Genomic DNA, 14,481 nt, shown 5'->3' on the forward strand with positions numbered 1-14,481 from the left:
AACCACCTCAGAACAGATCTTTTCAGCAGGTAGCACTAGCAGTGACCCCCAGAGCCGATGGATGGGCAGGTGGGTTTACACCTCCATAGATCCTGAGATCTGAATCCCTCCATGGTCTCCTTCCAGGGTGACATAACACAGTTGCTCATCCGCAATTTACACTGCACTCCCCCATGGACCTTCTGTGCCCTGTGACGCTCTAGCCAGGGAAGGTACCGTTTGTCCCAAGAGAATTGTGTTCCCAGAACAAAAATGTTCCCTTGTAGTGTCTGGGGCCGGGGGGGAGGGTCAGCAGATCAGAAGAAAATATGAAAGGAGGGATGAATGGCTGCACATCTCACTGGCCTATCTCAATAGCCTTATGGTCTGCAGTGCAACCCTAGTCGAAAGATGCTGCTAAACATGCCTCCTTCCTTCCCCCAACTGTGGGATTAGTAATATCACACTAATGATACCAGGTGGAAATAGTCCCTCGCCTCCATCACAGCTCTGCAAGAGGCTCAGGAGACCTGGGTTTTATTCCCCCTGTGCCTCCAACAGTCCTTGGGCAAATCACTGAAGGCCAGACCTTCCAAGGAGCTAAGCGCATTGGATGCTGAACTAAATTCTCCCTTCAGTGTAAATGGGGACAGTACTTTGGTAGCGCTCTCCATCAGGCAGGTAGAGATGTAGCAGGCAGGCACTCACCACCCCAGCTTCCACTCTGGAGGGGGTAGGACTTGTCTCATTTCCCAGGGGAAGGTGGTGGATGTTTTGTTTAGAACAGTTTGGCTTGGGATTTCACACATATCACCGACAAGCCTCTCTCTCTCTCTCTCACAAGGTGGGTGGGGGAGAGGTCACCAAGAGATGACCCAGAGAAAGAGCCTCTCAGAGATCCCAGGAGAGGTGGGATGAGTTAGCCAAGCGATTGCTTCTGAGCAAGAGCCCAACGTCACAAAGTGTGGCCCAAAAAGGTGTAAGTACCAGCCCCAAACCCTTCCCAATGGGCCAAAGCACCTGTGACCTCAATGCTTTGCCCGGACACAAAACCTAAGCAGAAAGAGAAGTGTCAGATTTCTTCCCGTTGGCAGAAGATATGTTTGTTTTAACTGAAGCCATGCTACCATGTTAGAGGGGGTAGGATGTAGTTTTCATAGTTCTGGAGATAAGTCCCCTCAGTGGCTATTAGCCAAGATGGTCAGGGACGCAACCCCATGTTCTGGGTGTCCCTAAACATCTGGCTGCCAGATGCGGGATGACAGGAATGGATCACTCCATAATTGCCTGTTCTGTTCATTCCCTCTGAAGCATGTGATATAGGCCACTGATGGGAGACACGATACTGGGCTAGATGGAGCCATTATGGCTGTTCTTATGTGCTAAAAGGAAAGCCAAGTGTAGATGGCTCTCCAGCGCTGGGTCTTGGTTTTCAGAAAGCCTTTGCACCCATCCACCTTCTTCAAGGATGGAACAGCCGAGCCTCTCTGGTGGCTCCTCACTGGTGCCACTCTTGGGTGGAAGGAGATGTTGCACCCTAAGTGTAGGGGTGCTGCTGGGTCCCCATGATAATTAAATTGGAGGCATCAACGAACCTTCAGGGGGGCCAGATGCTGCCTGGGCAGCCCAAACCCAGGGCCTGTGAGACTCTCCCAGCCACCCTAGAGCTGCTGCTGGCCAATGGGCTGGTGGAGGTGGGGGGAAGGGGAGCCAGGTGCACCCATGACCGGTAGTGCCCCTCTTCCGCCCCCCCAATCTGGGCAGAAGGTTGGGGGGGGGGCGCGAGACTGCTAGCAAAGAGCCAACTTCTAAGGAAAGCCGTGTGCACTTTAAAGGGGCAACATAGAGAGGCGGGTGCGCGGGGCCCCTCACCCCACATCCATCCTCATTAAAGCGAAGCGAGGAACTTCAGTCGCTCGCTGATCTCTCTCACTTCCCTCGGAGCGATTTGTGCTGTTACAGGCAGGGGGGAAGGGAGTCGCAGCAAGCGGCTGTTCCAGCGCTGGTACCAGGGCTGAGCTCTGCTCTGCACCCCGCTGCTCTCCGCTCGCCAGCCCCCGTGCGCTGCGCTGCGCAAAGAGACCGGGGCGAGGGAGCCGGGTCGGTTTGTTTAGCTCTGCCAGGGGAGAAGGGCCAGTTTTTGCGCTTCTAACAAAAGGCTCGAGGTGCTGCTGCTCCCCCCGCGCCCTTGGCCATCCTCGCTGTGGCCCGGCCTTCAAGCCCCACCGCGATCCGGGCCCCCGCTCCCCAAAACTCGCCTCTGCCAGAGGGGCAGGTCGGAGCGTCTTTTCCTAGTCCCCCAAAGTCGCTGGAGGGCTGCAGTGCTCCTAAACTGGCGCTAAGGGGAGCTCTGACAACTGGCTTCGCCTGGGAGCCAGGGTAGGTTTAATGGAATCAAATCACAACAATAATCATACAGAAAAGATTTCGGAGACTTCGAAGAGAAAGAAAGAAACCGACAGAACAGGAGACTCCTGCCCGCAACAAAGCCAGAAAGTTGGTGGGGGGAGAAGAGTTACACCCCCCCAGTAATTCCAGGTTGACACAGGGCGCTTTGTAATTTAAACGTTATAGCTGGATTATTGGGGGTGTGTAAACACACACACACGTTGTTACCTTGTGATTAAGCTCGAGATACTCGACTAAATTTCTGCTTGACTAATCGGAGTCTCCTGTTGACTGTGCCTTTCCAATGCGATTTTTTCCAACCCTCCCCCGCATCCCCCTAGTCTATATCTCTGGAGAGGAAAGCACAGTACTTCGTTGGGAGCAGGGGGTGGTTTAGTTCGAATCGTTGCAGCTATCGGCAGTTTCTTTCCCCCCGGGCTCACAGGAGAAATCGTAGTGATTCTGTTCTAAAAAACCTGGACTAGCAGCAGCACCAGCGGTCGATTTTGCTCTAAATCTGCACGGTTTTTGCACGGGCTTTCAAAATCCTCTTCTGAGGTCAGCCTGTAGGTGGTCAGGGAGCCTTGATTGCCTTCATTCATTTGGGTTTTTTGTGTTTTTTTTTTTTTAAATAAAACACACCACCAAGTGGCACAGAGTGGTGATAACAAACTGCAACTTAAAAAAAAACCAAACCCAACTTCACAAGTACATCAGGGAGGATGAGGCGAGAAAAGCAGGCTGCTGCTGTGGCAGGGTTGGGGATAGAATTAGTTTAGCGCGCTCTGCCTAAGCTGAGATAAGAATACTCACTCCTTGAGCACCAATTTTTCAGACCCTCGCCATCTGTTTTTTTTTTTTTTTTATGGATCAGCTTGTGGACTAGGAAACCCGTCGGTGGGCTAATAGCATTGGTGCACTCTGGTGCTAGTATTTTTGTGCAAACTAGGCACCGTAGGTCTAAACTGGTTTTAAGCAAGGAGCAGGCACTTGTCCCTAGCCGATCTGATTTATGTGGCTGAAATATCCATATCGCCACCCTTCTATTGTCTTGAAGTAGATGAACAGTTAAGACCTGGGAACAGTATAAGCTTATGCAATTAAAAAAAAATGCAGCGTTTTTACCTCCCTGTTGCTGAGTTGAGGACTGTAGGTAGAAGTGCTTTTGTCTGGGTAGTTCAGGGCCTTTTAGGTAAATGCTGGAGATCAGTTAATCTATGTAGGGGTCACCTGAGACTCACCCACCTGGGAAACTTTGAATAAGTGGCATCTCCACTCATCTGAAAGCTAAAGATTTGTCAGCTCCCAGTAAAAAGAAGTTCAGGCTAGAGGTAATCTCCTCCCACCCCAAAGAATTTAGGGTGGGATCTATAGATCCAGCCTACAGGCGAAAGTCCTTTGGTATAAGCATTCATATAGCCAAGCTGTGAGCTCCAGCGATTTCACCCATACTGTGCAAAACCTTCCCAGCATCGTACTGGGAAGAGCGAAGAGTTAAGCCCACGTAAAGAGACCACCACAAACTTTATAATGGACTTTTTATTAAGATTATAAATTTAAACAAATCTGAACAGTTTTACCCGGTGATATACCATTCAATCCGCACAAAAATACAGGGATATAAAGAAGAAAAAAGAAAAAAACAAAAAACGTTTGGCAAGGCGTCCCTAGTACACCTAGTGCTTATATTGTGATGGTTGGGATGACAGAGCTGCAAAAACAAAAAATTAAAAAACACAAAAACCAAACACCTTTTTACAACAAAAGGTTTAATTTTTAAAAAAATAATGTAAAATAAAAAAAAGGTGGAGAGAGTCAAGGGGCCACAGATCTCTTCACAAGACCAAGCAATGCTGGCTTTATGGTTTGGAAGGCTGAAACCAGAACAGTCAAACTTAAAAACAAAAAGCCCCAGCATACCACATTCAAAGAGACGTTAAAAGTAGTGTTAACACGTTTACCTGTGGCAGTCACATACACCTAGTGAAGGTACACAAACACTGAGCGAGGGTGGGGTAAGGAGGACTGCAGAGCTGTGCATGATGGGAAATGTAGTTTGCCATGGTGTCCCCAAACACGTTGTGTCCGGTTAAAAAGCGTGGGCTGGCAGGACTACAGGTCCCATGGAGCAGCCAGAAGAGTGGAAGGGGGTAAGAGAAAACCACCCTTCTTCCTCCCCCACGAGAAGCTATTGTGCTCTGCAGGGTTACCCTGGCACACATGGTAGGAAGAGGGGTCGCAGCAGACAGTCCTTCTGGCAAGTGAGGAAAGTTGAAATGTTTTCATTTCTGCCTTCGGCTTTTTTCTTTTTTTTAAATAAAGGCTAAAGTAGAGCAAGCGAGAGGAAGGCTGCTCCCGCAGAAGCGCGGTGCTGGAGGGAGGCACTGACCCACGCTGCTGCTGGCGGTTGGGAAGGGGAGAGGAAAATGGAACTGAATGAAGTAGTTTGAATGGGAGACGGAAGGATTTAATCCACCCCGCGGGCTAGGAACCTTGCAAACGCGCCCGGGGTCCGTCTCCCCCTGCCTGGGACAAGCGAGGAGTGTGTCGGTTTAACAGAATCGATCACACTTGGTTCCCCTTTTCCTGTAGGCTCCTTCTCCCCGCTTAGACCCCCCCCCCCCGCGCCTGCAGGCAGAGTCCCCCGGAGTTAGTCCAACGGCCTCTGCAAGCTTCGGCGTCTCTTTCCCCCGCCCCAGCACAAGCAGCTCCTCGAGGGGCAGAGAACTGCAGCACTCCAAACTCTTCCCCGGGGCAGCAGCCCTCGCCTCACGTGGCAGGCTCCCGGGCTCGAGTCGCCCCCGCACTCCATACAAAAAGAGCCCGAGCGGACACACGGAATAGTTAAATAGGTGCTTTTCATCTCTGCAAAAATAAAGTCCCAAGATCTGCGATTTTTATTGTACAGTTTAGAAAACATGAGCTCACCTTCCCCTCCCCCGCCCGCCCCCTCTTTGTTTCAGGGGCCCCTCCGGAGTCCGTGTCCCTGGGATCGCTCCCCCCCGCGTCCATCCCCGCCCCTAGAACGCTACGATGGCTCGAGTCCAGGCTCCCAGGCTGGCCAGCGCCTGCTTGCCGCACAGCTGCCCGTTCAGGGGCTGCTCACAGTCCGCCTGCTGCCGGCTCACCAGCCCCGTGAAGCCGGAGCCGAAGATGGAGATCAAGTTGGAGATGTTGGAAGAGTCCGGGGGCTGCTCGGGGCTGAAGTCCTCGAAGCGGGCTCGCTTGCTGCAAAGGGAGAAGGGGGAGCCGCCCCCCACCGCCACCCCTCCTGGGTCCCCGTCCTCCTCGTCCTCCTGCCCGGGGTAGTACTTGCGCTTGGTGCCCGGGGTAGGTGGCGGGGCGCCGAGTCCCGCGGCGCCCTGGCAGCAGCACGGGCACTGCGAGCAGCAGTCCTGGTGCAGGTAGCCGTTCTCCACCGTGGTCACCACATGGGTGTCCAGGTCCAGCACCGTGGTGCGGCTGCTACAATGCGCCGAGGCGCCGCCGCTCGCTGAGCTCATGGCCGAACCCGGAGGCGCCGGGCTGCCGAAGTCACAGCTCGTCGGCACCGGGTAAAGCAGCCCCGGAGAAGCGCTGCTGCCGCCGCCGCCCCGGTAGAAGCCGGGGGAAGAGTCTCTGCGAAGCGCCGAAGGGGTCGCCGGCTGCGGATGCTGGGGCGGGCTGGGCTGCAGCTCCAGCGGCTCGTCCTCCTGGGGCGCACCGGGCAGGAGCGCAGCGCACACGGGGACCTCCAGCAGGTCGCCGCCGCCTCTTCCCAGGGCTCCCCCAGCCGCGCAGCCTAGCCCGCAGCTCCGCGGCTGCTGCATGCCCGGCTCCGGGTCCTCGGGCTCGGCCGCCAGCTGGAGCGGGCTGAACTCCGGGGGGATCTCTCCGGCGGGCGCGCAGCCTGGTGGCGCCCCGAGCAGGAGGCCGCCCTCCTGGTAGTGCTGCTGGCGGCGGTAGAGCTCGGCGTACCGCTCGCTCAGGTAGAGCTGCCGGGCGTTGCGGAGCACGTAGGAGACCAGCAGGTTTTTGTGGAGCTTGATGCCCCCGCGCTGGGTGCGGGAGCTGTGGATCTTGCGCAGGGAGAGGCTGATCAGGCTCTGGGCGTCCAGGGCGCACTCCATCCTCCTCCGGCCCCCCAGCATCTGCTCGCTCCGCGCTGGCAGCCAGACACCCCGGGCCGCATCCACCCGGGCCGGGAAGGGGCTGGGGGCTGCTGTTGGTGTGCGGGGGGGTCTCGCTCTCGCTATCTCTCTCAGGGGGTCGCCAGCGCTTCGAGGGGAGCCACCATCACCGGTGCGCCCTGCGCCCCCGTGCCACCGCCACCCCCCTCGCCACCCGCCCTCACCTTGAGCGCAAAGCAATGAGCGCTCGCTTACCCAGCCCCCGCTATTTATATGTCCTCCCCAGCCCCGCCCTTGGTTCCCGCAGCCTATCGGCGGGCCCGGCCCGGCCTGACGGGCAGCCGCCTCCCGCCCAGGAGAGACCCGGCCGACCAATCAGGGGAAGGCGGTTCCTTTGTGCTATTCAAATACCGAACAGACTTGGAGCTGCTGCCTGGAATGTTCTCATGAGAGAGGAGCCGCCGCGGCAGCGCGCAGCCCGAGCCGGGGTGGGCGTGGGGGGCTGCAGCCCGGGGGCGGCGGGGATGGGTGGGGGGACGGGACACGTGCACCAACGGGTCATGCCCCCCGGGTGGGGAGGCTGGTTTCCCCGCGGCTGCGCTGCCTCCCTTGGCAGGTGAGTGGTCACCATGTGCGGGGAGAGGGGGCTGGCCTGAGACGCTGGGTGGTTTCTGGGCTTCTCCCTCCCTCCTTCCAGCAGGTGGGACGGGGGGGGGAGATGGAATAATAAAAATACTGAATAATTAATTACTAACACAATCCTAGAGACCAGAGCTGGAAAATCCCTCTCCTGGGCGTGTGATCCGGCCCCCACCTGGCCAGGCAGGGAAAGCACATGGCTCCATCCTACCTACCGGCAACACTGAGCATGTGAGCGCCCTGAAAGACCGGGGAGTTCACCGGGCAGGGGAGGCGATGTGCCCGCCCCGCGTCGGTTCCCACGTCCTGTATGAAATGTTACTATCCGCAGAGAAGGTACAAAGAAATACCTCGAGGTCTCTTCGCCACGGGGTGCCGGGCTTCGGGAACATCAGCTGTGGACACGATCCTGCAACCACCTCGGCCCCGATGCTGCAACGCGCGCTGCGCCAGCACGGATCCCCCATTGACTTCGGAGGGAATCCAGGCCTGATCCTGCACCGTAGAAGTCAATGGCAGTTTTGCCACTGACTTCAATCAAAGCAGGATCAAACCCATTGTGCATGGCCAGGGGTTTGCCTGCCTGGAGCTTTTGCAGGATTAGGACCTTTTGGAGGTGTGTAAGTTTACTCCAGGATAAGAAACCCACTTTTTAAGGCAACACTCATTCCTGACTTCAAGGGGGCTCCCTGCCTGGCTCCAGTTTCCTGGTTCAGGCCCTGGAAAACCATCTCATCCAAACCTCTGACCATAAAGGGAAACCTCTTATTTTCATTTATTTATAAAATATGATTATACCAGTAGAGTAATAAAAATATTTTATAAATGAAAGACCATCTCGGCCTTGCCACTGACAATGTTTGCAGCTAACAGTATTTTATGTACTCTTGGTGCATTGCACAAGCAGTTAAAACATAATACAGTGGAAAACAATCTAGAAAACCCAAGTAAAAGACAAGTACCAAGAGCAGTGAAACAGGAGGAGAATCATGTGGTAGGGCTGAGGGCCTGAGGAGGAGGGGAGTCCTGTACAAGGAGTGACACTGGTAACTGCCGATTCCCAGATGTTTTTTTTTTTTTCTGATTTCTTTTTTGATGAAAAATTTTTCTTCAAATTTTTTTTGGGTTTTGTTGAAAAGATGAAGAAGTTAGGCTGAACTCCTCCCTTCTTCCTCCCCCCCCTCAAGCTTTCTTGGTTTTCGATTATGGCATCCTTTCTCCCACCTGTTTTTTCCTTATTATTATTATTTTTTTTAACAAAAAGCATGGTGTTGAACCTAGCTGTTTCCCATGGACATGTATCTTGATTGAACAAGTCCCTTCTCACTGGGGGAAAAAAATTCAACTGACGAATTTCAGCCAGCTCCAGTTTTCAGTCTTGCTTCTACACAGTGGGTGGGATGGGTTGCGGAAGCTGGACTGTGCTTTATTTATCTGGATTTGGCCATGATGGATACAATACAAAGCACTTTTTAGGGCCTGATCCTAGGTTCCTCGCTTTCCCATGTTAGTAGCCTCATTAACGTCGTCTTCTTTTGTATTGTTGATGCAGAGCAGCAATTACAATTTCACCTGAAGTTGATTGAGCCAAATGGCTACATCAGAAGTAGGAGAGCTTATTGCAGTGATGCCTCCTTCATATTTATAAACTGGGCAGTAGGTGAGGGTATGTTTGAAGGTCTGCTGTGGGGAGCCACCCTCACATTCCAGGAAGTTCTTGATTTTCCATTTGTGCATTAGATGTCCACATCTACCACGGTCAGTTTGGATTTGGTTCAGAGTTGACCAACATGTCTATGGAAGGTCGAACCCAGGAACCTTCTGCATGGGATGGGGCACAAGGCTTGTTTTTTAAGGCTTGTTTAGCACAATCTGCTTTCCACACCTCCGTCTGATCGTAGCCTGATTGCATGAGGCTAAGCGAATGTTCCCCGGAAGGCTTGCGGGACTTACGACGTTGGAGGGGGGCATTGTTGAGGTCTTGGTGGATAGGAAGACATCTGTTTTCCTGGATTCACTGAACTTTGTGGAGTGTCGCAGCAGTTCAGTGTATCAGTGCGGGAGCGATGTTAGACAGAACAGGTAGCCATAGTGCTGGAGTCAACTCAAGGGTTCCAGTGATGCCCCGCGTGACTGCATCAACTGGGTGTCAACAAGTCGCATGTGGCTGCATCTGCCCCATACCGGTGCACAATATTCAGTTACCGCATATACAAGTGCTATTGTTTTCAGGTGTTCGCAACACTGATGCTGATGCACCCCAGGTTGTACCTGCTAGTTTCTGAATTACGTTGGCTCTCGTTTTTATCTTTGCAGCTACCTTCTCAAGATCCAGCTCCTTGCAGGATCAATCTTCGATAAAAACAAGAGCGCCCCCTAACTTCAGTGGGCCTGCTCCAGTAAAAAGGATGGTATTTGTGGTTAAGACTCAGGACGGAGATGGAGGAGACCTGAGTGGTACTCTTTGTTTTGATGCATGCTTCCTGTGTGACCTTGGGCCAAATTTTTCAAAGGAGGTTTCTAGGTTTGGCTGCCTCCATATTTGGCTGCCTCACTTGGTACCCATTGAGCCTGATTTTCATGATTTCTCCTGCTGCTCCCAGACACTGGAATTTTGGGGTGTGCAGCACTTCTGAAAATCAGGCCCTGGAGGTCCTAAGTTGGACACCCCAAAAGAGAGGATACTCTTGAAAACTTCTGACCAGATCCTCTAAACACTTAACCCATGGTTAACTTTTTACCATGGGCACTACCTTTGATTTCTTTGGGGCCCTCACAGCTGCAAAATTAAGCATGTGAATAAAAATTTTCAGGATTAGAACTTTTGGCTTTAATCTTATTGTGCTTCAGTTCCCCAACTGCAAAATGAGGGTATTAAATACTTCCCTACCGCACCAGGATGTTGTGAAGATAAATTCATTCATGTTTCTTGTGGGATGCTCAGCCACTCTAGGGACGAGCATCATGAAAAATAGTATAAATATTATTTTTGTATCACATCTTTCATACAAGCTAGGTCCTGCAGTGTATTGCAGTTACATAATACAGCTAAAAAGTTAAAAAATAAAAGTATAGCAGAGGGAGAGAGAAATGAAGAGGGGTAAGCGAAGGAGGAAGCATATGCTTTCAGCTGAGATTACAAAATAGATGGGGAGTTGATGAGATGGAGAGTCCAAAGAAGTCTAACCTAGAGGGCAAGTGGTGCAGAGGAGAAGGCTCGTGCACCAAAACTGGCAAGATTATTGCTTATATATTGTAGTAAATGTACATAGGGCTTTAGGCCTCTGTTCACGAGGTACTTACGTTCATAAGTAGTTCCACTGACTTCAGTGGGAATTCTCATGTGCTTAAAGTTAAACATGAGCTTAAGAACTTTGCTGAGCCCTGCGTCTTACAGAACCTGGGAAAGTCAGGGAGCCTGGTTCTTCACTCTTTTACGGTGCTGCGCATGGAGAATCAAGACCCAGTGTCTGAAGAACTTGGACCTCCTTCTGCGTTCCTTACACTTGAATGCCCACAAATCACTGGGAGCGTTGGGTGTGTGAGGAATGTAAGTTTGGGCGCCTTTTGTAAAGGGAGGGAGGGAGAGGGAGAGAGAGAGGAGGCTGGTGCCAGGGACCTTCCATTAAAGGCAATGGGAGGCTTTCTATTGACTCCAATGGGTTTGGGTCACTTGGACAAGAACAGGGAGCAGGCAGGAGAGCCGAGAGAGAATGAACTAACCCCTAGAGAAACAGGACAGCAAAAAGATGCCAGTACAAAAACCAGCGGCAAGGTCTCAAATTGCAGTACAGGCAGATTCAACCCAACATACAACAAAGTGATTTCTGCTACAGTACGAGAACAAACCTTACTTACATGTGCCATAAACGCTAATCAGAAGCAGTTTGTGAGCTACATTAAGGAAATAACCTGTACAAGCTGTTCAGTGTTTTTCTTTCTAATTTTCACAGCCAGGTGTGCAAGAGCTTGTTTTTGTTTAGTTTTTGGTTTTGCTTTAAAGTGAGAACCCACATTTAATTCTGGTTTGAAAACATTGGGATTGGTTATCCAGCAGGGAAAGGAGACCCTGTCCTTCTAGTCCAGGGGTCCCCAACCCGGTGCCCGTGGGTGCCATGGCACCTGTGGGGGCATCTAAATGCCCCCGTGTCCTGGCTGATGATTGAGCATCTGCCAAAATGCTGCCGAAATTCGGCAAGCGGCGTCATCCAGAGGCATTGCTGCTGAAATGCCGCTGAATTTCAGCAGCATTTTGGTGGATGCTTGACCACCGCCACCATCCTTCGTCTGGCTCCCGCCAGACGAAAAGGTTGGGGACCGCTGTGCTAGTCATCCTTCTGGAGCTTAGTATTTGGCTGTTTGAAGGTATGTTACAAATCGACTGCAAAGACACTCTACGTGGATCCATTCCTGCCCTTCTTTTGACATCACTGGTAGTTGAGGTAGGGGTGTCAACTCTGACTGAAGTTGTTCTGGGAGATTTTTTCCCCCCAGCCTGATGTAATGTGATTTTCTTAAAATATCCTATTAAAATCTCCTGGGTTGCTTTCAATAGTCACCGGGAGATCAATGTCGATTCGAGGAGACTCCAGGCCAATCCGGGAGGGTTGACAACCCTAAGTTGAGGGCGTAAGGCTTGTTGCAGGATCAACCCATTTTGTAAGGAATACAATAATAATATCTATATTTTCTTAGTGCTGTTATTAGTAGATCTCCAAGCGCTTTGAAAATCAGTATTTTATCCCAGTTTTTTACACATGGGGAATCTGAGGCACTTGGCCCAAGTCAACCAGCAAGCTAGTGGCAAAGCTGGGTATAGTCCCCATGTCTTCTAAGTCACAGTCCAGTGCTGTTTAGGGAAATGCACTTGGCATTAACTTTGCATAGGAATGAGAATGAAATACCTTGTTTTCTCTTTCCCTTTGATTATGTGGATTGTCCAATAGTCCCCTCTCCTAATGATGCTTAATAGCTGACACCTGCAAACTCCCTCAGGGTCTCTGTTTTTTTTTTCTTTTTTCTTTTGTGTGAACCTCCCCAATCTTGGACCTAAAGGCTTTTCTACACTAGGGGTTTTTACAGTAGCATAGCTACACTGGTAAAAACGTCGAGTGTCCACCAGCGTGACGTATCCCTGTTTGAAACTTTTCACCTTAGTGCAGAGCAGCGGCAGGAGGGGTTTGCACTGGTGTAGCTGCATGGCTGTAGCTACTCTGCGGTAAAACCCCCCAGTGCATGCAAGCCTTGAGATATGTCTTCCTCGTTCTGCTGCTGTCCATTGTTAAGGGTGAAAATCTAGGAAGTCAGGAACAATTTTGGAATTTAGGTGGCATTTCAGTGTTAAAACACTCATTTCGTTCGACTCCACTTACATGTATTGACTGAGGAAATCTTTATTAATACTTCTCAGAGAGCATGTGCATATTTGTTTTTTAATTTTTTGTTAATTGTGTAGAAGACTAAGCTGGTATTAAAGAGACTTGTCAAATAGAATAGGGTCAGGATTTGGATTTGGTAAAAAATACAACGGTTCTATAAATATTAAAAGAAATATTTTGTAATTTTTTTATGTTATGGGAAAATGTTAATAAAAAATGTTTTCACCCTTATTTTGTTTGGACTGAAACCTCTCTGGCAGGGTTCCTGAAACCCTGGCTAGTTCCTGAAACCGACTAGAAACACCCCCACTGAAACTGACAAATCTATTTTCATTGTCCGATAACCAAACAGACCAAATGATGAAAAGTTCTTTCAGCTTTAATTCGCTAAATCAATCCTGCCAACATTTAGGCATTGGTTTAATTTTAAACACCTGAGTACTTTACTCCGGTGCTTAGCATTAAGTCTGTGCTTAAGGTCCAAATCCTCAAAGCCTGGTATTTAGATTCCTGACTTCCATTGATTTCAGTGGGAAATGGAATCCTAAATACCTTTGAGGATCTAGGCCTAAGCGTTTGCAGGACTGGGGCATAAGGTATTTATATAACAAAATTATTTTGTCAGATATGATTGTGGATACATATGATTTATTCTGCTATTAATTATTATCATTATATTTTGCACATCACCCAGAATTGAGCCATGCATCTCACCATACAAATAGCACAAGGTCTCTGCCCTGAAAGGCTTATAGTCTAAGACCCCAATCCTGCAAACATTTACTCATGTGAGTAACTTTGGGCCCCAATGCAGCAAAGCACTTGAATACATGCTGAACTTTTAAGTCCAGCCCTATACAGCAAGGCATTTTATAGCGGAATGTGCTAGCCCTTTAAAGCCAATGCCTGGTCACCCCCCTATGAACTTTCAGTCCTGTAAGGCCCAGCAATGAGAATGGGTGTGGGTCCCAGAGGGATCATGTGACCAAAAGGGAACCACATGACTGGGCATGGCTATATAAGAGCTGGCTTGTTTCTGTCTGTCTCTTCTTAATGAAAGAGGTGCTAGGACTGAGTTAAGATCTGGTTTGTGTTCCTAGAGAGCAGCCCTGGGAGGACAGCTGGAAATAAGCTGGGGGGGCCTGAACAGAGATTGGTATAACAAAGGGTGGCCCTGGGAAATAGTGGAGCAGATTGTCTGGAGTATAAGGCAGATTGCTGCCAGTGGTGTGGGGACCCACCTAACTGACGTGATGATTAACCTGCTTGTGACCATGGGGAAGGGCTTGAGTCTAGGGAAGATCAAGGAAGTTCTTTGAAGGGGTCTGTTCTGTTTGGACCCTCCTTTGCTTCAGCGTGAGAAGGCTGCTGAGATGCTAAAGTGCTCAAGAAAGTGGGATGCTGAAGAGAAACTTGTGGACTGGCCTCTCTGGACAGGTAAGCCCCAGTTACACACACAACCATGTAAGCAGTGTCACTGAAGTTGATGGGGCTAACGCTATGGAGAATTACTCAGATGTTTATTGCAGAGGCAAAGCCTAAGCTTTTAACAGCAGGGCTACAGGGGGGCTATTCCTGGGTTGAGAATTGTCTTCTGAATCCCAGAGGAGCTGACAGTACTGGTGCCCTCTTGTGCTGCCCTGCAGAGGCAGGGATTTCTACATAGCCCTACGAGAATGGCATGACAAGTTCTGGGACTGGGAGTCTCCTGTGGAGAGTTCAAAATAGAACCAAGAGCTTCTTAGAAAGGGTCAACGAGTCCTGTTGTAACATGGCTCCTCCATGCCAGTTGTGAACTCTCTTGTCCTCCAAAGGGCTTTGTGCCAGTTGCTCATGTTGGGTGAATTTCACTCGTATGTAAAGGGCCCAGGTGAAAATCTCCGCAACCCTTATGCGGTACGGTAAGGCAGGCTGAAGAGAGGCCCTGGGCTTCGTGCTGGTGTGGAATCAGTGGCTCAGCCCTGTCTGAGAGGGGATGGGGCAGGGGC

At 50.7% G+C, this 14,481-nt stretch overlaps 1 protein-coding gene across 1 annotated transcript; it reads right to left on the reverse strand.

The window, feature by feature from the left end:
- Window positions 1–3,891: 3,891 nt before the first annotated feature.
- On the reverse strand, window positions 3,892–6,689 carry IER5L (immediate early response 5 like). The gene has a single exon (XM_032797738.2). The coding sequence runs from the start codon at window positions 6,495–6,497 to the stop codon at window positions 5,388–5,390; it is 1,110 nt and encodes a 369-aa protein (XP_032653629.1). The 5' UTR covers window positions 6,498–6,689; the 3' UTR covers window positions 3,892–5,387.
- Window positions 6,690–14,481: the final 7,792 nt, after the last annotated feature.

Source organism: Chelonoidis abingdonii, chromosome 24, assembly GCF_003597395.2.
Source record: "Chelonoidis abingdonii isolate Lonesome George chromosome 24, CheloAbing_2.0, whole genome shotgun sequence".
Classification (NCBI taxonomy): Eukaryota; Metazoa; Chordata; order Testudines; family Testudinidae; genus Chelonoidis; species Chelonoidis abingdonii.

Coding starts and splice junctions, on each gene's coding strand:
- IER5L (XM_032797738.2), bottom strand. CDS start 6,497: ATGCTGGGGGGCCGGAGGAGGATGGAGTGCGCCCTGGACGCCCAGAGC.